The sequence below is a fragment of the Periophthalmus magnuspinnatus genome, chromosome 24, assembly GCF_009829125.3.
Source record: "Periophthalmus magnuspinnatus isolate fPerMag1 chromosome 24, fPerMag1.2.pri, whole genome shotgun sequence".
Taxonomy (NCBI): Eukaryota; Metazoa; Chordata; class Actinopteri; order Gobiiformes; family Gobiidae; genus Periophthalmus; species Periophthalmus magnuspinnatus.
Window position 1 is genome coordinate 24,606,010 of NC_047149.1, and position 24,294 is coordinate 24,630,303.

Genomic DNA, 24,294 nt, shown 5'->3' on the forward strand with positions numbered 1-24,294 from the left:
TATAAATATATTGTGTTTTTCAGTACAGTTAAAGTTCCTATATTATGCAAAATTTACTCTTTTGAGCTTTTAGTCATGTTATACTGTTGTTACCGCCTCAAAAACATACCTGGAATTGTGTTTTTTTTTTCATTGACAGATTAGTCTGTCTACATCGCCAAAGCTCAAAATGCTCTGTTCCACCTTGTGATGTCATGTAGTGGTAGCTTTCAAGTTAACAGCTACATTTTTGTTTTTGTTTAGTAGAGATTGTCAATTCCAGGGCTGAAATTATCCAAATGATTCTAGTGAAGGTGTGTGGAGTTTAAAAGCACAGTAGAGCACTTCCTGTATTACCACACGATGACATCACAAGGTGGAACAGAGTGTTTTCTGTTTGGGAGAAGAACTCTGTCTAAATATGCAGGGCCTGTGTGTTAAACATGTGTGAATGAAACAAAACACAACTCTAGGTATAGTGTTTAGCAAATAAAAATGCTAAAAAAAAATGGTTTGGGTAACTTTTTTTAACGCCACAGACAATTTACAATTTGGGGGAAAAATAAGGCAAAAATATATAAAACCATAATTAAAAACAAGAGTTATAAAAACACTTTAATGTTTGCACAGACTATTTTCCTGGTTTGTATCAAAGAAAGTCTTCACAATATGACAGAATGAAGTGAGAGAACATATTTACATTAGTCCTGTTTGTAAAAATAACATCAACAGTGGTATAAACTTAAAATAAAAGCAACAATTGAAGTTCAAGATTACACAAATGGAGGAGATCCTTTGGACTTTAATACTGGGGCAGATGTTTCTTAGGTTGAGGTTGGAAGTTCTATACCTGCTACAAACATCGTGTACTGTCAAAGCAAGACACTTCACCCACCTTGCCGTATACTTTAGTGTGACTGAGTGAAAGTTTATAAAAAAGAATGAATAACGGACGAGAATGTAAAGCGATTTTGTCTGTAAAAAACATTCTAAGTAGGGGTGGGACAAGATACAGTTTTCACAAGATGAGACATGAGATTGGATCCACAAGAACGAAACAAAAGAAGATTTTGACATCACTTATAATGAAGAAATTGTGTAGTTCAGTTCACAGTTTTGGCTTCACCATTTTTGATTTATTTTCATTGCAGCTCTGCTTTTTGGAACTAAAGCTTCTCAGCACCACTTAACTTTTCTGTTAGCCAATGTAAACGCAAGGGGAACTTTTATAACTCACACCTACACCTGTTTTTAATGTTTTATATGGACTCGTTTGCTTACGTTTTGCTTGTTTGTATTGTATTTTTAACAGGGAGGCCATGAAAAAGAGAGTCTAAGTGCTTTTAATGGGTTTCACCGTATAAATAAAGATAAAGATGAAGATAACTATCATAGACTGTTTATATAAATGGACATAGCTAACCTGCTAGCTGCTAAGTTCCAAACAGGAAGTGATCATGGGTTCACTTCCGGCTCCTTCGACTCTCTCCAATTCACTTTCTATTGAAAACTGCTGCTGTCAGACTCGTCATTTTGGTCTTAAATGTTCGTATTAACCCTCTACATGATCCTGGTGCTTTTATTTCACTATTGTGTCTGTAAATCAAGATATGAACATTAACAACAGACAAATCAGGCGCCTTCTTTCCACAAGGTTGCTCCCGCTAGCGTTAGCAACAGGTTTGATTGACAGCGTTGCTAAGTGCCTGTTCCCTGCTAAACCAGTGGTGTGGGAAGGGGCGTTACCTTCAACAGCCTCGCTCCGGATTGGCTCTTTGGCTCCAAACTGGCCCCTATAACTGCTCTAGCCTCGATTAGCTTCATTTGACTTGACCGAACGCTACGGGTGACATTGTGCTCACTTATTCCACTTCTTTACACAGTCTGTGATAAAGACAGAGAAAAAGATGAAGACATATGTACAGTCTTGTGGCAATTTTCGTCTCGCGAGATCTGGTCCCATCCCTAATTATAAGCCTAATGCGTTTCTATTGCTACACGTGTATATTGAGGCAGTCACATCAGCTTAAGACGGGAGTTTGGCCGACTCTCCTCATTCTTGACCTCCAGTGAGTTTATGGAACAGTTCTTCGTCTAGAGTTTCGTTTTGGTCCTTGGATCGTGTGGAGAGGAAAATATATCCTCCGATGAACTCGTGGACCACTTTGCAGTCGCAGCTCACGCAGCAGAACGCTATTGTCACGTTCTGGTCAAATTCTATGGTCACCTGTAAAAACACACACAGAAAAGAAGTAGCATGGTAAAGGGTCATGTTTTTATGTAGCACTTTCCCACCTTCAAGACACTTAGAGTGCTTTAAAGAACGAACCACTCACTGATTTGCTCACGCATTCATACGCCAGAGTACATGCAAGGTAGGTTAAGTGTCTTGCCCAATGAAAATTCATTTATGGAGCTGGAAACGCATCACCAACCTGTGGGTCAGTGGACAAACGCTCTACCAACTAAGCTATTGTTGTCCTAGCATGGGATATATTATGTACATTACAGCCAGAGTTGGTAGTAGCCAAAGTTTGAACAAATAAATTGTATCTGTGTTTGCTTTTAAAATCTGGAAATGTATAAACCCAGTTAAAAGTTTTCAATAACAAAAAAAAAAGGTATATAGCCTACAGTTTATTCCCGAAATAACCTGAGTAAATGCATTTGAGTGTAATAGCAGCAGTAGCAGAAGACTCATTATTTCCCATATTTATGTTTGTCCCTGTTGGCAATTCTTTCCTCTGCGTTTGATCCATCCATCATCCCAGAGTCGACCTGTCAGGAGCAGTGGGTGACCGCAGTGGACCCACCTCCAGATATTGAGTTAGGTTTTGTCAGGACTTAACTCAGCAAAACACAATTGAAAATAAGGCTAGCTGGTTTATAATATCAATCTGGAATGACACCCGGTGGAATTGTTTGGGAAGAGGAGAAACTGTGTCGGTGTAACTCAAGTCATTTTGGAAATAAACTGTAGGCTATATAGTATTTTTATTACACTTTTTTGGAAAACTTTAACTAGGTTTCTATGTTTCCAGGTGTTATTAGCAAACGTAGAATACAAAAACAAAACAATAGAGTGAGCCAGGATGCCAACAGGTGTGGAAGCATCCATTAAGAGCTGAATGAATATGTTAAGTACGTCTCAGGCACAGTGCACACTTAGTTTAGCTCAACAGACCTAGCCTACATACAGAAACTGTAAACAATAGCTATTTCCAGTTTCAGTGTAGTTAGCTCCTCCCTTCAGACAGATATAAGGCAGTGTCCAGCAGTAATCTGACTAAAACTGAAGAAGCGCTTTGGACGAGCAGCCAAACGTCTTCACTCCTACAACTTTTTGTCCAGCTGACAGATTTTACGTTTGGCTTTTACAACGCACAATACAATTTATGTGTACAAATTTTAGCTACTACCAACTCTGGCTGTAATGTAAATAAAAGAGGAGGAAGGTTCAGCTGTGTTTTAGCCAATGAGCTAAACATCAACAATATCGCTTTGGCTTCATTATACATTGCTTCCTTTTTAAAGAATTATTTATGAAATGTTTTTGTCAGAGAATTTACACTTTCTGCTCTGCACCAAAAGTTGAGCGGACTCGAGGGATCAGCACAAGCCAAACGAGATAATGAATTACTGTCAAACTCAAACCTTGGCTAATCATGACTAGCTAATTTTGCTTGGTTTCAGATGACATCACGACATTCTATAGGGAAGGTATATTTGATACAGATAGACAGAAGTTAAAATTTAAATAGTTAAACTGCAGATTTTCGTTGTAACACAGTGATTTTTAGGGTACAACATTTGTGCATTTACCTTTTGGACATTTCATGGCAAAGTAAATGGTAAACGGTCACATTATTATCCAGCGTTTTTTGACTTTCGAGGGATTCAAAGCACTTTACATCAAGGAACCGCTCACCCATTCACACACACACACAGGCGAGGTGGGTGAAGTGTCTTGCCCAAGGACACAACAACAATATTCATCTGTGAGAGCTGGAATCGCACCGCCAGTGGATCTGACCACTCAACCAATGATGTTTATGTCGCGTGCGGGATTCGAAACGCCACCTTTCGGGCCAGTGGAGCGCTTTACCTGCTAAACTACGTAATAAAACTCTCTTGCCCCCCCATCTGGCCGTAGACGTCATTACATTTTACAATCGGAAAACCACCAATGGAGTTTTTGCGTTTTGTGTTTTAAGTTGTGTGTGTCTGTTGTGTTTTAGTTTGATGCAGAAAGGCAGAACACCCATATAAAACCCACCCAGACGCAGAGAAAATACAAAAGCCACACATGAAGGGTCCACAGCGATAACAGTTATATCGATTTTCAGGGTGTATAAATTTATCTCAGATGCCCCGGTCTCCTCTCACCTGTCTAATTTCCCAGTTGACATTCCACTGCTTCATGTTGGCGAACCTCCATGTTGTGACAGGCAGCCCGGAGGACATGTCGATTCGAATCATCCGGTTGTACGAGATGCCAAGGATTTCGTCTTTCCTGCAGCCTTTAAATCTAAAACATGCACACACATTAATAATATTATAGTCCGACAATATACGCAGATGGTGAGCACATGTTGTAAAGGGTGAGCACGAGGTAAGAATGAAGAACCAGAAAAATCTATGGGTTGTTTTTGGAGTGAAGAATGTGCTGCTGAAGTCAATTTATTACTACTTTGAAAACCATTAGCTTCACTCTTTCACTCAGCCCTTCGTTTCATAACAGGTGATGAATTTCAAACCCATCACTGTTCACTCCATGAAAAAGCAGGTTGGCCATCGCTGTCTGTCAGAACAACCCTGTATAAAATGGATTTATGAGGGACTACGACGATGGACTGACTCAATATCTCACTTGTTTGTCGAACTTTGATAGAGAAACTTTGAATACAAATGATGTGTTTTGTTTGGTTTTGTTGGATTGTTCTGTACTTTAACTATCTGGAACATTGGGTTCTCCGTGTATAAATAAAAATAAATGAAAATTATGGGGGCTGTGGACCTAGTGTTTCTGTGATATTTTCCAAAGAAATATTCCTCCTAAAAATGTTGTACCTGACCATTTAAACGAGGTAATATGCACTTAGTTCTCTCTCTTTTTATATTTATTATTAATTATTTGTATTTATTTATTTATTTGCCTTGACAAAATATATCCAACTATATCCAGTGGTGGAAAAAGTAGTCAATTTTGTTACTTAAGTAAAAGTACAGATACCAGAGCAAAAAAAACAAAAAACAAAATGTATAATTCTCAAGTAAAAGTAAAAGTATCACATGAAAAAATCTACTTAGTATTAAAGTACCTGTTTAAAAATGTACTTAAAGCGTAAAAAGTAAAAGTATTTCATGCAGATTTTGAGTCTTATAAAGCTTGTAGAGAGTAATGTAGTGATTTTGATAAAGATTTGAGCTGAATTTTGTTCAATAGAAACAACTGAATTATTTTTTTTCCATCTGTTTTCATTTGTATATTTTTGTTTTGCTCAAATTATGAACGTGTTAAAAATAAATCAGAAGGTCTCAGACAATAATAACAAACATATTTTTACTTTTCAGTCCAGTTAAAAAATGTAGTGGAGTAGAAAGTACAGACACAGCTCTTAAATGTAGCGAAGTAAAAGCAAAAAGTATCCACTTAAGTAATGTTTTAAGTAAAGTACAGATACCTAACATTTTTACTTTTTACTTTTAAGTACATTACTACTTTTACTTCATTACGTTCCACCACTGCCTATGAATAGAAACTTCCTTCAGAACACAATCAGCATATTAACAACAGATATTCACGTCGTATTTAAAAAACTATCTTGATATTTCAATATTGTTAGACTGAATTGTGTATTAAATGTCTTGAGAGCCATGTTCTAATGCTGTTTCCTCCTCAAAAACAGACCTGGAGTTGTGTTTTGTTTCATTCACACATGTTTGATTAACACTTTATTATTAGTCTGTTACATCTCCAAAGCTCAAAACGCTCTGTTCCACCTTGTGATGTCATCAAGTGGTAGTTTTCAAGTTAACAGCTACATTTTACATTTTGTTCAGAAGAGATTGACAATTCCAGGGCTGAAATCAAACAAATGATTCTAGTGAAGGTGTGTGGAGTTTAAAAACACAGTATCACCGCATGACATCACAAGGTGGAACAGAGAGTTTTCAGTTTGAGACAAAAACTCAGCCTAAACATTCAGGGTTTGTGTGTTAATGAAAAGATCCACAGCTGAAATGCATGTGGCTCGGAGCAGAGTTCAGACTTTTTGTTAAATTACAATCATTAAAACTCTTATAGATGTTCAGAAAATTAATATTTGTTTTTAGTAAGGCAAAATAAAATAGAATAAATACATGTTTTCCTATAGTTATTCCGATGGACGGTTGAAAATGGAGTTTAGCCATGAACAGATTAAAATCCCACCATATTCTATTGTTCATTGTTAATATGCAGAGTGCTGTCCTCTTAGAAACACAAAACAATATGCAAACAGCTCCTCATCTCAAAAGACCTATAAATACGATGCCAAGCCAGAATTACCTGACGATGTAGTAGTTGATGCCAAACTCTGGGAGCGACTGCCAGGCCTGAATGAAGCGCATCTTGGCGTCCATTAGCGACAGACGCGCGATGTTTTGATGAGCCTCCAATAGTCGAGTTGTCAGCTGAAAAATAAACAAAAATGCAAATTAAGTTGAACAAACTTCCAAAAGGATACGAATACCAAATGCTGTAGTCGCTGCTGGCATTTGTTTCATTCGTTAAAGGTGTTTTTATGTTACGCAAAACTGACTCTTGTGAGGTTTAAGTCGTGTTATAATGTTGTTTCCTCGTCAAAAACCGACCTGGAGTTGTTCCACCTTTTGATGTCATTAAGCGATCAAGATAACAGCTACCTTTTACCGTTTGTTCAGGCTAGATTGACAATTCCAAGTCTGCAATACTCCAAATGATTGTTGTTTTTTTAACTATACACCTTCACGACACAGTGGAGCCACATGACATCACAAGGTGGAACAGAGTGTTTTCAGTTTGAGAGAAGAACTCAGTCTAAATCTGCAGGTTTGTGTGTTAAACATGTGTGAATGAAACAAAACACAACTCCAGGTCTGTTTGTGACAAGGAAACAACATTGTAATTACAGCATAGATCAGAAAAGTGCGTAAAAATGGGCTCTTTAAAGGTGCACTGTGTGACTTTTCTGGTGGAGGGTCTTCTACCTGCTTGTCTCCATAGAGCTGTTACAGTTTTGTGTGGTGTTTTGCACAGTATGGCATTAAAATGTGTCTGCTATGCATTTTTTTTCAATTCCAGTTGTTTGTTTTGCCTAAGAAATACCTACCTAATTGCCGCTCCATAGATCTTATCTGTAATTTGGCATAGTGGGAATACCTGAAACACTCTACCAACTGAGCTACTGTCGTCCACTGTCACTTGGATCCATTTGAGGACATTGGAACGTTCCAGATCAAGCAATAACATCTCCATGGAGACAAGCAGATGACAGAACCTCAACCAGAAAAGTTAGACAGTGCAGCTTTAATAGAAAAATACATTCTTGAAACAGTGTCCAGATGAACTGAAGTGTTATTGTCTGTGTTATTTATGTAATCGTTATGCACTTGTTTAAACGGCTTTGGACTGGTCAGACCTGAAGCACCCACTTTTTGTGCCCGGTGTGCTATGTTTTTAAAATATGTAATATGTTTTAACTTTTGTAATGTCAATGTTGAGTGTGAGCTGATGAATCTATGCTACGGTGTGGTTTTTATATTGTTGAATGTGTTTAGATATAATCTGGTGCAGTACATCTCTGTTTTATGAGCATAATGTCTATGTACATTGTCCCTTCAAATAAAGACTAACTAAAATTTAAAAAAAAAGTTATATTTAAAGGTCCTATATTATGCAAAATTGACTCTTGTGTGCTGTAAGTCGTGTTATAATGTTGTTACCTCCTCACAAACAGACCTGGAGTTGTGTTTTGTTTCATTCACACATGTTTGAGTAACACTTTATTTTTAAAAGTTATATTTAAAAGGTATAGGGCCTTATTTCTTACAGAACAGATGTGTCGTTTCAATGTATAAAAGCTACAGGATTCACATAATCGCTTGTAGGACGCACCTGTTTAGTTTTGTGCTTCTTGGCGTAACGTGGAGAAACAAAGCATTCTGCATTCATGTCCATGGCCTCAACATCGGGAGCTTCTTGACCAGGAGGTGGCGCTAGACTCTTCATTTGTAAAAACGACTGAATATTCTTCACTTCATGCTTGTACGAGCTGTAGGCCATCGTCTTGCCTTTGGACGCTAGAATGCACGCGGCTTTCCACTTTGCATACTGGTTTTCCTGGATAAAAAAGCAAGATAATCATTACGTTTGGTTAATATCGTTTTATATTTTTATTACATTTTATATTCCAACAAATATATTCAGGGTTTTACACTCAGAAAGTAAAAATAGATGGATGCAAATTTTAGCTAGTTAGCAAAACATTGAGTTCACTTGGCCACTTGGATTGACTGGTTGGATTTTCAACACATTTTATCCATATAAGAGTCAGATTTTTAGCAGTTTTGATGGTATTTAAGGTCTAAAGCCTAAACAGTCTATGAGCTCTGTAAACCACTACTCATAAATATCAATAGAACTAATGCCATTACAAAATATATGTGAAAAAATGCAGCAATTTGAATTTTTGGCATCACTAAAGAGTCTAATAATACTGTAAATCTGCCAAATTTCAGAACATTAGACATTAAAAGGGCTAAAATCCTAAAAGGCAGTGGTGGACGGTAACAAAATAAATGTAAATGTTGTCTTTTTAATTATGTAACTGTATTTTTTATTTTGGCCAGGACTCCCTTGAAAAAGAGGTTTTTAATATCAATGGGACCTTCCTGGTTAAATAAAGGTTAAATAAAAAAATTTAAAAAAGTATAAAGTACTGAACTTAAGTAAAAAATGTAGGTACTTTACTTACGTAAGTTGAAAGTTTGTCTGAGTCTAATTGTGATAATGTTCATGTTTCTGATGAGGTCAACAGACAGTGGGCTTATTTCTTTATAAAGTTTATGAAAATATTTAAAAACAAAACAAAAGTTGATCTCATTCAGTGGTGGAATGTAACAAAGTAAAAGTTGTAAAGTGCTGTACTTAAGTAAAATGTTTTGGTATCTGTACTTTACTTAAGTACATTTTTACAGTGGATAGTTTTTACTTTTACTTCAGTACATTTGAGAGCAGTATCTGTACTTTCTACTCCACTACATTTTTGAACAGGACTGAAAAGTAAAAGTACAGTTTATTATTGTCTGAGACCTGCTGAAAAGGCTGAGTGAATTTGACCAAAACAAAAATATACAAATATAAACAACTAGGAAAAAAAATTACTATTCTGCTCTATTAGATCTCAAAATCTGTGCAAAATACTTTTATTTTTTACTCCTTAAGTACATTTTTAAACAGGTACTTTAATACATTTACTTAAGTAGATTTTTTCATGTTATACTTTTACTTGAGTGTTGTTTTTTTTGCTCCGGTATCTGTACTTTTACTTAAGTAATAAAATGGAGTGCTAAACGGCATCTTGCTTTATGGTCCCCCTTCAAAACGAAATACTGCAGCTGTTCTGAGGGGACTTTCCATTCATAAATTTCAGTTTTGCTGAAACTTTTGAAGCTCTAAGTACAAACTGAACTTGGTTTTCCTTAGGCAGGACTTACATTGTCACACCTGATGTAAACCTCGTTCATCCCATCAGCCACTGGGAGCAGGAGCTTTATACCAAACTTCTTATCTGTCACATTAACATCAGGCACAACCTCACAACCTGGAATAGGAAATATATGTTTAGTTATTAAAGACTTTTAACTATAGTTTTAATCTTTTTGATGTAATGATAAGAATTTAAAAAACCTCACCTCGTAAATGCAGCTGGTCGATGGGTTCTCCCTGCGCTGCGTCCTTGTTCTTATAATAGGAGATAGTGGTGTCTTTGAACACAAACCAGTAATCTTTGTACGGCTTAAGTGTCAGTCTTTTTGGTCTAAACATAAACATAAACATACATTTTTATATATATGTATTTCAAAAAATGTTTAAAAAGTGCAAATCAAACACCACAGAAGCGAATATCAATGTGCAGTGTATAACTTTTCAGCTGGAGGGGGGTTTTTGAGGTGTTTCTTTGGTATAAAAACACCTGTAATTTAATAAATGCAAGATGGATAAAAGGTTTAATGTCATATTGTGTAACATTCTCAGCAAACCAATAACAAACCGTGTGGCAGATCTGTAAAGTTACACGGTGCACCTTTAAAATCTTTGGAGTTCAGAATATTAATCTTAACTCACAATCACTTTTCAACATATTTGGAACTGAAAGCCACAATAATCAAAAAGCAGGTCATTTTGCTCATTTCAATCATACAACAGGCTTTGTACTTCCTGTCCAGTTTTATCTCTATGAGGTTGTTGCCAGATCACACTAAAAATGAATAAATATTTAAAAATCAGGCAGTACACAGGGAGCTGCGGGTGGGCTAGGGGTCAGGGGTCAGAGGTTAGGAGGTCAGGGTCAGGCAGTGGACAGGAAGCTGTGGGTGGACGTCACTGACAACATGTTAAACACGAAGCAAATAAAATTAATACTTCACCAAAGGAAAGAAACAAGAGAAAGAGACATGTTTGTGTCTCAATGCTAACGCTAATGCTAATTTTGAGGCACAATTAATATTAAAAAACAACACCACAAACTGCAGTAATCTACATTTAAAAATAATCAGATAATCTTTATTTTAGTTCATTTGAATTTTCATAGGTTGTTTATTTTATGTTTTACGATTTTAAAAAAGTGACTGTTAGCTTTGAGACACAGTGAGCTAGCTAGCACGCTACTGTGCATAGAGCCAACTGGAAAAATACTTAAACTACATTAACTTATAGCTAATACTTCTGGGTATATAACATGGAAGTATAATAACGTCTGGAAGGTGAATCCAAGATGGCGTCATATTGTTTTCAACGGCCTGCGCTCGTTGGCGAATGGGCCCAAAAAAAGATTTCCTGTTCTTCTAATTACTTCGCATTACTCTCTCAATACGAGCTTGCGCCTCCCAACTTGCAAAAAATGTTCATGTTGTGAAAATACAGAAGAAGCCCTACAAGACCCGACCTTTGTGAAAGCTGTGGATGCCCTGAGAGCCGAACACGGACGGTTTAAATTCTTTTAAAAAGTACATTGCGCTGGGCTGAATCTCCAGAGAGCTGCAGTACCTGGAGCGGCCACTAGTTGATCTCTCCCCAAAACGGACGGGGAGTGTCTAATCCAGTTCTGATTATAAATCCTGGGTACATAAATCTAAAGCTAATGTCCGGAATTCAATCATGGAAGTTTTCAGCGTAATTGTAGAAAATACATAAATAAAAAAATAATGAAATGATTATTCTGAATGATAGTGTTATTACTTGAACAGCCGGAGGGTATCAGCCAGCTCTGGTATGTCCGTAATGTCTTCCTGAAAGTGAGATAAACAACCGTGTGAGTAATTCTTTAGCTTTTAAACATATCATTACGTTAGACTTGCTCGCTAACCCTAACCTACGCTCAAAAAAAAAACAGCTGTCTTGCTGTATTCAAACGAGAATTCAAATAGCTTAAAAATGTGTTTACCAGGATCCGGTCGGCGTGGCCTCCCTCCAGCGTCACCTCCAGGTTGGACAGAGCCGCCTCCACTTCGTCGATCTCCGGTTCGTCTGAGTTGTCCTGTGGTTCGCTGGTCATAGTGAGCTTACAAATGTGATACTGGGAAAATAAGAAGGCAGAATGTATTAATATAAGCTGGTATTTAAAGGCACACTATGTAACTTTACTGGTAGAGGGGTTGTCAGCTACTTGTTGCCATAGAAATGTTGAAATGTCCCAAGAATTTTTCACAATTTAGTATTAAAGTTATCTATCTCCCAAGTGTTTTTATTGCCAAGAAATACCATGAAAAACCTGATTTTAATGTGAGCAGGGCTGCCTCTCCACAGATCTGACCTGTAATTTGACCTGGTGGTGTCAAAATGGGTTATCTTCATGGTTTCATAAGTTTAAAGCTACACTGCGGAACACTCCAGGCAAAGCTTTTCCATGACGACAAGCAGGTTACACTATTTTCTGCTCTATAATGTTGTTTACTCATCAAGAACAGACCTGGAGTTTAGTTTAATTCACACTTGTTTAACACACAAATCCTGCATATTTAGTCTGAGTTCTTCTCTCAAACTGAAAATACTCTGTTCCACCTTGTGATGTCATCATGTGGTAATTCAGGAAGTGCTCCACTGTGTTTTTAAACTCCACACACCTTGAATCACTAGGATCATTTGGATCATTTCAGACCTGGAATTGCCGATCTCTATTGCATTAAAAACTACTATTGTACTAGATGTAGATCAGGGGCGTCAAACTCATTTTCATCAAGGGCCAGATGTGACTGTGCGGCAGGATAAATGTCACTAAATGTAACCAAATGCCATGTAAAATAAATGTAACTACTTTTAAACTTTTAAACCGTGTAACTGTGTATTTCCTGATAAACTGGCATTTTTAAAAGTGTATATCTGGTCAGAACCTTCAGCTCTGCTTCAAAAAACAGCCTTTTAATTACTGGACGATTTGTTGTTTTTCTTGCAGACAAACTTTTTCATACTTAGCTCCATGTTTGGTGTCAAAATGTCGACATAGATTGTACCGACCGCGCCTCATAACACAAAAAACATACAGATTTTCTCCTTAAAACACAAACTTATATTCACCTTTAGCACCTTTCTTGAAACTGCCTTCCACACCGACAATTTTCCTCTTCCTGAACAATTTGGCATGATTATTTGCAAATATTTCTCAGTGTCACTTGTTGGGGAAATCTCATTAGTTTATGGTCAGTGCAAACTTTAAAGCAGCACAGACTTATTTTAAAATGACGGTCAAGCCTTAATTTACCTTCTCGGGGGCCACGTAAAATGATGTGGCGGGCCGCATTTGGCACCCGGGCCTTGAGTTTGACACATGTGATCTAGATAGTTAGGTTTAATGCCCTACTGTGGAACATTCTACACAAAGCAATACCATCTTCGTGGAGACAAGTTCCATAATCCAGCTTTAAACGATATTAAAAAGCAGTAGTTTTATGTCATTAATTACTCAAAAACACAACTGTATTTTAAATAAACCCGTGTACAAATCTATCATCTGCCAATGTCTACCACTTCATGACATCACAAGGTGGAACAGAACATTTTGAGCTGTGGAGATGTAGACAGACTAATAAATCAGGATTACTCAAACGTATGCAAATGAAACAAAACACAAATCCAGGCACGTTTTTGATGAAGTAACAACATCATAACGTTGCTTAAAGCTCATAAAAATCCATTTTGTGTAATAACGGGACCTTTAACCTACCCACAATTTCACAATAAATACGTTACTATCAAATTAGCAGTAAGATTTTGTTATTCGCACCTTGACAACTTTATCTATTTCGTATGACACTATTGCTAATCCGTGTTTTAAAATGATACGTTTGTGTGTGAGTCATAGAGATGGTACAGTAAGTTCTTGGTACAGCACAAACTCTCCCTGTGAATCAGTTTATTATCAGCTCTGAATCACATCAAACTTCTTGTGAAATACATTTACTGTACTGTTACTGTAAGAACGAAATAAAACGAGAAGAAAACCCTCGTCTCCACCCGCCCAGATCCGCCCACCACCTGATCCGCCGCACCCGGACCAGTGACCAGAGGGTTCTTGGCTGTAGTGACCTCAGCTGATCTTAAGTTAGTAGTTTATTTTAGTATTAATGAGTTATGCAATTTATACACATACACATTTATAAACTTTTGGTAAAATAAATATATGATTGTTTATTTTTAAGACTCCACGCTCCTGTTTTTGTTCTACGCTCAGTTCTACATCTTTTAGTTGCCGTACTATGTCATTTTACTTAATTTTTTTTAAAATTTCGAGCACATTAATGAACACATAAACACATATATCCACTACACTTAATGCATATTTCACATATTTTTTTTCTTAAGCTCAAAAAGGAGAGGAAAGAACAAAACGTATTAAATCCCACCGTTATCTTCTATTAGAACATAAATTAAACCTAAAAATGTACCATAAATTTAACCTTCCTAAACCAAGGGGCGCGTAACAAAGTACTTGATACGTTTTGACGTTTTAAATAGAAAACTGCACTGTGTAACTTTTCGGGTGGAGGGTCTACCAGTTGCTCGTCTCCATGGAGATGTCATTCAGCTTATCGATCTCTATGGAGACTTCGCAGGGGGCTAAGGTCAATATCAGATCTGTGGAGAGGAGACGCATCTTATTTGTTTTTCTGGGTAATTTTGAGCAATAAGAACTACTACTAATTGATCAGATTAATACCGTACTGTGGAACATTCTACACAAAGCAATAACATCTCCATGGAGACAAGCAACCAGCAGACGCCCTACCACAAAAGTTCCATAATACACCTTTAAACAATGACTGAAACATATCTGCGGTGTATTTTTTTAGTTTATTTATTACTGAAAAATCGACTTATGTGTAAAATAAACCAGTGCGCAAACGTATCATCTCCTCTTTTTACAAGTTTTGACGACTTTCTAACTCATCTTTAAAGGTATATATTTTGTTGCGTATAATAACACGACAATCTGGATATTATCTCGAAAGCAACCTATCATTTCTATTACCGCCAATCACATAATTTGTATTTATATACGTTCTGTTTTCTTCTCCACTTCCTTAACTCCCAGCCTCTTTTCCTGCTCCGGCAAGTCCACGCACACAGTAAAATACCACTTCTTCTCAGTTAGATAACAACAGGAATTCGACATTTGGTCGCGTAATATGAATAATTTGTGACGTTTTAAGTCTGTTTCTTGGTTTAAATGGCACATATTACTCTATTTTCTGATCTATGTTATAATTTCCTCGTCACAAACAGACCTGGGGTTGTGTTTTGTTTCATTCACACATGTTTAACGCACAAACCTGAATATTTAGGCTATTATTTCTTCTCTCACAAGGTGGAACAGACTCAGAAAACAGTCTGTTCCACCTTGTGATGTCATCAAGTGGTGATACAGGAAGTGCTCCACTGTGTTTTTAAACTCCACACACCTTCACTAGAATCATTTGGATGATTTCAGCCCTGGAATTGCCAACCTCTACTGAACTAAAGTTAAAAAAAGTAGCTGTTGACTTCAAAACTACCACTTCATGACATCACGAGGTGGAACAGAGCGTTTTGAGCTTTGGAGATGTTACAGACTAATAATAAAAAGTTACTCAAACATGCGAAAATGAGAGAAAACACAACTCCAGGTCTGTTTTTTGAGGAGGTAACGACATTAAAACACGGCTTAAAGCTCACAAGAGTTCATTTTGCGTATGGTATCATAGTCGCTTTAATATTCCAGTGTTTGTTTCTCACCTGTAGAGACGCAAACATCAGCATTTCTTCTTCTGTACAGTCTATCTCTTCAAGCAGAATGGCCCAGCGAGCCTGTTCATAGAGCTGAGTAATCCTAACGGCGTCATACTGAAAAACAAGCAGATTATTATTATTATTATTATTAAAAAGTTAAAATCATGATTAAACGTTTGGGCGGTATTAACTCTGTGGCGCTTACTTTGGGATTAAGATCAAAGAAAACGTTGTACTTGAACCGAAGCAGCATCTTGTCATCCTCAAAAACATCTTGCTCCATCAGAGAACGGGAGGAGTCCAGCCAACTAGAAATTACAAACACGTTTTTGTATTGGGTTTATTTTGCTGTACCAGTGACCATTACAGACACTTTTAAAGGAGCACTGTGTAACTTTTCTGATGTAGGGTGTGCTGTATGTTTAATGTTCAGTATGGCCTTCAATCAGACCTATTGTCGCTCTTTCGTTATAATCTGACACTCGTTATAATTTACACGTTTTAAATCACAATATTCATCAAAAACGACTTAAAAAAAAAGAAACAAATCCGCTGAGTTCCGCATTAGAAAACTGTGGCGTCCAATGGGAGCTGACGTCGCCATAAACGTCCTCACAACAAAGAGCTGTGTAGCTGTCGGCGCCCCCTATGGACAGCTGCACATGACACTAGCGAGTGAACAGCAGATTTTTTTTTCCAATTGCACCAAAATGATGACGTAACGCTGTCAAATCCTACGAGTATCACTGCTTAAGAAAATAAAATTCAATAACAAGTAAGTCGGTCACAGTGGGCGTGTATCTGTGGCGGTGAAAATGATTACTAAAACATGCACAAACCACTCCAAAAACAACTTCAGAGGGTAAATAAGAACAACTATACATGGTTAAACGCTCTGAAAAGTCCATTTTGCAGAATAGGTCAGATTTAACCCTGTCTATCTTACGTTTATTCAATGACAAGTGTTTTTATAGCTGAAAAACACCTTAAAAAACATGCATTCTATTGTGTGAGTAACCGCTCCACAGATTAAACCTGCAAATTGCTCTGGTAGCAACAATGCCATAATGTGGAACACTCCAGGCAAAGCAATAACATGAGACGATTAAGTGGTGGGACCGACATCGGAAAAACATATTACACCATTCTCTGATGTCTGATATAATGTTTCCTCATCACAAACAGACCTGGAGTTGTGTTTTGTTTCATTCACACATGTTTAACGCACAAACAAACCTGTATATTTAGGCTGAGTTCTTCTCTCAGACAGAAAACACTCTGTTCCACCTTGTGATGTCATCATGTGGTGATACAGGAAGTGCTCCACTGTGTTTTTAAACTCCACACACCTTCACTAGAATCATTTAGATAATTTCAGCCTTGGGATTCCTGCCAATCTCTACTGAACTAAAGGTAAATGGTAGCTGTAAACTTGAAAACTACCTCTTCATGACATCACAAGGTGGAACGGAGCGTTTTGAGCTTTGGAGATGTAGAAAGTGTTACTCAAACATGTGTGAATGAAACAAAACACAACTCCAGGTCTGTTTTTGAGGAGGTAACAGCATTATAACACGACTTAAAGCTCACAAAAGTTCATTTTTTGTACTATAGGTTGACAGGTCATTATTACGTTAAAGTACATTACCCTGCGTTGATGTTGGCCTTGTCCACTAGAGACAGGGACTGGTATATTTTGGCGAGCTCAGCGGGAGGCAGGTTGGGTTGACTTTCGGCAAGAGGGTTTTCTCCAAACCAAAGACTGGTGGAAGAAAGTGGCATCCCGTTCTCTGGGTCGTATGTGGCTGTCATGGTTTTACTGTACATGGGACCTGATTGGAAAAAGAGTTAAGATCATTCGGAATCAATAATGCATCTTCTAACATGGCTTAAATCTCACAAGAGTCTATTTTGCGTAACGTAGGACCAGCGCTTCCATTTAAAAGTGCATTTCAGAATCGTACCTGACCCCCCAGCGCCTTTCGTGAGCACGTCTATGTCCCAAAGCTCCTCCAGCGCTGAGTTTTTGTCTTTCTTCTTCTTTTTCTTATCTTCAACGGGCCTCAGGAGGGACAGTTCCTCTGATCTTCTTATGTCTGAAGTGGGTCAAAAACGCAAAAAAACTGGTCGGTCATGTGTTTTATTATACAACTAATGGAGCGGCAGGATACAGGTAAACAAAACTATGATATTGAACAAAAATGTATAATACTGTTTTCATTTAAAGGAGCACTATGCAACTTTTATGAAAGCTTTATTTGTCCATAAAGGGAACAAACGCTTAGCAATACTATCAATCAAACCGGTTGATAACGCTAGAAGGAACAACCTCTGGGAAAGAAGGATTTGTCTGTTATTAATGTTCATATCTTGAGTTACAGACACAACAGCAAAATAAAAACCTCAGGATCACGTAGAGCGGGTTAATACGAACATTTAAGGCCAAAATGTTGAGTCTGACAGCAGCAGTTACAGAGAGAGGAGGGTAACAATTTGTCGATGGAGCTGGAAGTGCGCTCATGCTAGCAGGTTAGCTATGTCCATTTTTATATACAGCCTATGCCCAGCACAAGCGAATTACAAAAAAGTAGGTATGAACAAACTGTTTATAATCTAGGAAATAGTCTTTTTTACATTTTTTATTCTGTTTGATTGATTTTGAGAAAGATCAGTACAGACAAAAGCATTGGTTTAAGCGCTGATATTGTAAGGTATTAATTAAATAAAAAGGCAGGACTCACTTAGGATTTGGCAGATCTCGGCCACAGCTTTGAAAACCACATTGGAGAAGCTGACGGTCATTCGGACGGTTTTCATGTTTGGGAGCTGCAGTAACAGAGGCTTGTGCTGAGGAGTGTAGCGCAGGAAAGCGTCGGCCTACGGAACAAAACAGTGAAAATACAGTCGTTAAACAAGCAATTTAGATTAAGACAGGCTGTGTTTTGTTCATTACAGTTTGTGTTAAGACGACAATCCTCAGCCGTGTTTCGCTGCACTCAACAAAAATAAATTACAGTTATGAAACACTATTTTTGTACCATTGACAGAGCAGATACCAAGTGGATCGGATGAGTGCTGTCGCTGTGTCTTTGGGCAAAACACTTCACCTAAATTGCTTAATGTGAACACTGGATTGGCAGCCTCACTTTATGCAAACTACCCCACGGCAGCTGTGGCTAAGCACGGGACGATACTGACCAAAATAATAATGAAGATAAAATCACGATAATTATTAAAACTACTGCTAAATATTATGAATTTATAACTATAGTCTTAGTATTATCAATAAGTGATAATGATAAGTGATAAATGATTAGACAACTATTATAGTATTGTGTTGTAATCCACAAAAACATGTTAGCTAGCGCGCGGTGTCTCAAAGCTAACAGTCACTTTTATCAAAATTGTAAAACATAAATTAAAATAAACTAAAACTAAACTAAAATTCAAATTAATTCATATAAAGTCTACCCAATTATTTGTATATGTAAAATACAGTTTGTGGTGTAATTTATTATGCCTCAAAATTAGCATTAGCACTAGCATTGAGACATCCACCCGCAGCTCTGTCGACTGCCTGATCTTTAAATATTTATTAAATTTAGCTTGATTTAGCTTGGGAAAAACCTCACAGAGATAAAAACTGAACAGGAAGTAGTGACGCTAACAGTGAGGTTGTCTTTTTATAAACAGCTATAAACAATATTACATTTTTGTCCCATCCTCAACTGCACTTACGATAACAAAGGGTGGCGTGAATTAAAAAAAATACTTGAGTTTAACTCTAGGACAGATTTTCAAAGCTGTAGTGAACCCTGACACCTGAATGCCGTATTTGTCCAAGGTCCAGTGGGTCTTAAGGAGCCAGCATTTTCTTTGTTCCCACCACAGGGCATGATCAGACCAGTCCTGGGGAGCCCCTGTAAACAGATTTTATTAGTAAAGCCATTGCCTTTTATTACAGTTCCAAGGCAATTAAAACACAAAGTTACTGAGCTTTACGTGGCCTTAAGGCAGAGATCACATGCATCACTACCAACAGTTACTTCCTCTCTTCTGTTATGGTCAAGTCGTATTGAACTGTTTTTATGAGAGCGCGTGACATCATGGAGTGACGCCAATCTGAAATCCGTCCGTCGGTGACAAGCTATTAGTCATGTATTATGTCTCACTGGCTTAAGTAATGTAAGATAGTGGAAGGTAACGAAGTACAAGTAGTAAAGTACTGTACTGAAGTGGTACATTTTACAGTGGATACTTTTTACTTTTACTTACACTACATTTGAGAGCAGTATCTGTACTTTCTACTCCACTATATTTTTGAACTGGACTGAAAAATAAAGTACTTTTCAGATGATTTGAAGGGTTAGTTTTACCTCCTGACTAAAGTTTTCGAGTTTAAGCTTTTTGAGTTTTAAGCTTCGGCTTTGAGCAAACAAAAATAAATACACGAAATTCACAAGAAAAATTAAGAAATTGATTTGTATTTTTACTGCTGGCAAAAAGGGACACGCGTGGTCCCACCCGTTTCAGAAAAAAAATTAAGAAAAAACATTGTGGATTTCTGCAGAATCAATGAGCGGAGCACTAAACTCTTAAGGTTAATCTGAGGTGAGAGAAATGTGATTTTATTTGTAAATCACAGGTGACCACTGAGCTCCTTCGTTTCACATGTGTCACTGAAATAAATTAATCTGATTGGACGAGCACGTTTGACCGGGTTGAGACATGATGGAGGACGTGGGGGGCCAGACTAATATAAAAAGCACAGAGCGATATCAGTCTGGATTTGCCAGGTAATACTGAAGGTATTTTCATAAGAAACATCCATAAAGTAAACTGACTAATGTCGAATCTGATCATTTCTATTTGTGTCTAGACCTTATAACTCACTGTACTTCATAAAAATCAGCATTTTAACTATCTTTTTTTTAGCTCCCACCTTCCTTCCCTCACCTGTATTTAAAACATTATTGGTCTAATGTTATGTCATTTGAAACCCAATAATATCCCTTGAGTTCAAAGGCACTTCAAAAGGATCTGATCTTAGTTGAACTTTGGACCCGAGGGTGAGTAGAGTTGACGCATTGTAGTAAAACAAAGAGACCACGAGGAACACAGCGAAGGCAAACACAGGTGTGGCTCACGGGGGAGACTTCTTAAGGAGTTCATAGTAAAAAAAAAACAACCAAATGTGGAACTGTAGCAGTATTTGTATGTTTATAGGCTCGAACGTGATTCTTTTTATATTAAGTAAGCAATGTAAGCCAAAGTTGGTATATGCATTTATCAGTTGAAAAGTAAAAAAATCATCAAAACTGGGACTAAACAAGATCTAAACCAGGATTAACGTCTCAAAACCAAATCAAGAATACCATCAGGTCTATCAAACAAATCAGGTCTAGACAGGACTAAACAAGAACTAAACCAGGACTAAATGAAAACGAAAGTGTTCCTTATCAGTCCAATTGTTTTTGGTTCAAGGTTCAACATTAATGCAAACTTTGATTTGGTCCCGTTCTAGTCCTGGTTTAGTCCTGTTCTAGTTCTGCTTTAAGATGTGTTCACACTTGCACACACCCCACATAAAAATAGGGACTAAACGAGGACTGAACCAGGAACTGAACCAGGACTAACCCAGAGCTATTACAGGACTAGACAGGACTAAACTGGACTCAAACCACAGCCAAATTAGGAGTGCGAACGCAAGCTTAATTGTAGGTTCAGTCCTGTTTCATTCACTCCCAGCTTTGATTTACATGACCTACATCAAGACTAAACCAGAACTGTACAGACACAGATCAGTATATTTCAAATTTAATAAAGCAGAAGTAAAAACAAAATGATTCCTTACTTATCTTCTCCACCAGTTTGAGCATCAGACCACCAATATGCAGGTCTCCTTTGACTCGAAGCTTAAATTTCATTGACTCCATCTCTCCTTCTCTGAGGTCCACCTGAATGGACAGCTCCCATGACGTATCTCCAGACATTATGACCCTGTTTCAAAAAGAAGACAGAAGATACACTCAAAACCAGAAGAACACAAACTATAATGTACTTTCTTGTGTAGGGATGGAGGGTCAAGTTAAATCAGACCATGAGTCAGTGAATTATATCCTTGGGGAAATTCCACTTTTGCAAAAAAAACCATCTTGTCTTTATATTGGTTATATTGCTTATTAGTCATCTGTCACAACTAATTAATCATGACGTAGCCCATTATAAGATATGACTAAAGTTGGGACCACGAAATAGATGGGTGTGTGGAAGGAAATAGTTTTAACTCAATAAATAAGTTATGAAATCAATTTGGAAGTTCATTGGCTTTGTAAAAAATGCATATTGTGACCATAGACTGTATATATAAAACGATACATACTTCTTTATTAGAGATAGGCTGATATTTGGACTTTTTAGCTTAATGGCTCTCACCCTTGCATCTCCAGTACAAGCCGATATTTTGTTTTGGTTGATTTGCTGCCTAGAACATACGCACAAAGCTTTATTTTAACACTTCAATACAAAGAGACAACGGCACTAAATGCGATACACAGCTCTCTTCAAGGTTTGTGGTAAAAAAAAAGGGTCCGTGGGTCAATTTGTATTAAATTTAAGTTACAATATTTGAGGAAAATAATTTAAAAATGGTCCTATATATTGGCCCAAAGCTTATCGGGCATCGGTTGGTCTGGATTCTAAACAATATTACATACATATTGGTTGATCTCTGTTCTTTATAGTCTATGATTCTGGCATCCCCGATATCTGTTCATGTGGATACAAAGAAAACTACAATGGCATTTACTTAGATGGTAAATTTGTCAGATATTTATATTGCGTTTTTCCACTTTCAAGGCATTTAAAGTGCTTTACATCAAGGAACCTCTCACCTATTCACACACACATTCATACACCGGTGTATATAGATGGACACTGGGGGCAAGGTGGGTTAAGTGTCTTGCCCAAGGACAAAATTGCAGTATTCATCTGTGAGAGCTGGACTCGCACCACTAACTTGTGTGTCAGTGGATCTCTACCAATGATACTTTTTTTTTATGTCGAGAGTGGGATTCAACCTGCAAACCTTCGGATCAGTGGACGCTCTACCAGCTGAGCTCTCTGTTTAGATAAGACAAAAATAAAGGAGGTTTCCATAGGGATGCTATTGCTTTGCCTGTATTGTTCCACTGTATGGCATTACCAAACGTATCATTATCCATAAAAACAGGCAGGTGACAAATTACAGGCCAGATCTGTGACAAGTTACAAGCGGAATCTGTGGAAAGGTGACCCCCTCACAGCACAAATGCACCTGGAATTGAATAAATCCAAGCTTACTGTGATACTGCAATAACATCTCCATGGAAACAAGCAGCTTGCCTATGTTTTGCCAGAAAAATTAGATTGTCCACCATTAACAAAGCTGGTACACATTTTCTCCAGGACAATACCTCACACAACAATTACAACACTATCATTAGCAATTGAAAAACACTTACGTTATTTTATATAGTATTCAATTGGTTATAGACTAGCTTGATTAGACGGGACAAATAAGAGAGGAGAGTAGGTGTACCGGTAATAATGTTGAGGAGACGGTAGAGAAGGGAGGTTTCAGGTCTGGAATGTGTGACGAGCTCAGACACGAATTTGGAGCAGCAAAGACCACGCAAAAAATCCTTCAAATCCCCTCGTCGCAAACGTCCTCGTGACTGTGAAAAAGTTTGCACGTAGACAAACTTTAAAACTTGTTACATTTATTCATGATGATGGTAGTCCGCAAAGAATGTATAATAGAGCTGCGGGGTGCACTCAAAAAGATGGTACAGTGGTTCAACTTAATACAGCTGCGGGCTACAGAAAGTATGAGTGTGCATAGTAAATCAGGTCAAATATTTAGCTTGGAGAATGCAGTATTTATATAAGATCAATGATACAATGGACATGAACTTTCACAAAAACAATATAATTATAATAATCTAGAGCACTGAGTATGAAATAATCAGGTTTTTGATCTGAGAGTAAGTAAACAAACATGCTTATCTCTACATTTGATTAATCTAAATGCATTTGTTTACTCAGAAATCAATTTTATCAAGCTTTATAAGGCACATTAACTACTAAAACTGCATTATAAACACAGCAATAACCTACTGGCAGCCTTTAAGATTGTTTTAGCTGCTTTTAAAGTAAGTTTGATGGATATCTAAAGAGAATTTAAGAAGTAAACATTAATTTGACTCATTGAATTACAAACATAGCCTTAAACAATGAATGGAGAAATACGTGGTAATAGATTAGCTTTATAATATGGGAGAATCTTGTCTTTTCTGTAAAATAAAAACGCTAAAATAGTCTTACCTCGCTAATAACGGCCACTCTTCAGATTCTTGTAATATCTACGGAAGAAGAAGTAGGTCAGGAGCAGAAGAGCGGCCCGGGACAGACACACACACACACCCAGCTCACAGGTCGTCTCCCTGGGCACGGCTCAGGTGGGAGTCGGCCGACCGGAAGTGGGAGGACCGTTACCGGAAGTGCGGGTTAGCGTGCCTGATTTGTTTCACACACTTGCATCTTCATATTATAACGACAATAAGCCTCAACTCCTTTTACAAACGTGTCCACCTGGTTTCAAGTCACAGTTATTTTAAAATTAGGTAAATTTCAACGTGGTAATTCTAATAATACCGAAATAATACAGTGAAGTGTACTAAATTGCATTATGCTAACATGCTAACTTGTGGACCGTTGCAGGAAGTGCGGATTTACGGTATTTGATTAGCTTGCCTTATTTGTTTTACACA

At 37.4% G+C, this 24,294-nt stretch overlaps 1 protein-coding gene across 2 annotated transcripts; it reads right to left on the minus strand.

The window, feature by feature from the left end:
• Positions 1–570: 570 nt before the first annotated feature.
• Positions 571–23,975, minus strand: fermt1 (FERM domain containing kindlin 1). Of its 2 annotated transcripts, XM_033990873.2 has the most exons (17): positions 23,849–23,975; positions 23,064–23,199; positions 21,339–21,484; positions 19,307–19,404; positions 18,226–18,361; positions 17,449–17,580; positions 17,133–17,316; positions 15,690–15,792; positions 15,491–15,598; positions 11,667–11,798; positions 11,462–11,511; positions 9,916–10,040; positions 9,718–9,824; positions 8,117–8,341; positions 6,530–6,654; positions 4,366–4,507; positions 571–2,206 (listed from the first exon to the last, which is right to left on the minus strand). In XM_033990873.2, the coding sequence occupies exons 3-17, from the start codon at positions 21,475–21,477 to the stop codon at positions 2,033–2,035; spliced, it is 1,980 nt and encodes a 659-aa protein (XP_033846764.1). In that variant the 5' UTR covers positions 21,478–21,484; positions 23,064–23,199; positions 23,849–23,975; the 3' UTR covers positions 571–2,032. The 2 variants fall into 2 exon arrangements, with proteins under 2 accessions (XP_033846764.1, XP_055088034.1); XM_055232059.1 differs by lacking the exon at positions 23,064–23,199 and having other exon boundaries at positions 1,601–2,206; positions 23,849–23,965.
• Positions 23,976–24,294: the final 319 nt, after the last annotated feature.

What these genes read in the sequence shown, in the direction of transcription:
- fermt1 (XM_033990873.2), bottom strand. Translation starts at nt 21,477, where the DNA reads ATGTCTGGAGATACGTCATGGGAGCTGTCCATTCAGGTGGACCTCAGA. An exon ending in CAAACTGGTGGAGAAGATAA is followed by an intron (nt 19,405 to 21,338) that starts GTAAGGAATCAT and finishes ATCTGTTTACAG; the next exon opens with GGGCTCCCCAGGACTGGTCT. An exon ending in TGATGTTTGCGTCTCTACAG is followed by an intron (nt 11,799 to 15,490) that starts GTGAGAAACAAA and finishes TTATTTTCCCAG; the next exon opens with TATCACATTTGTAAGCTCAC.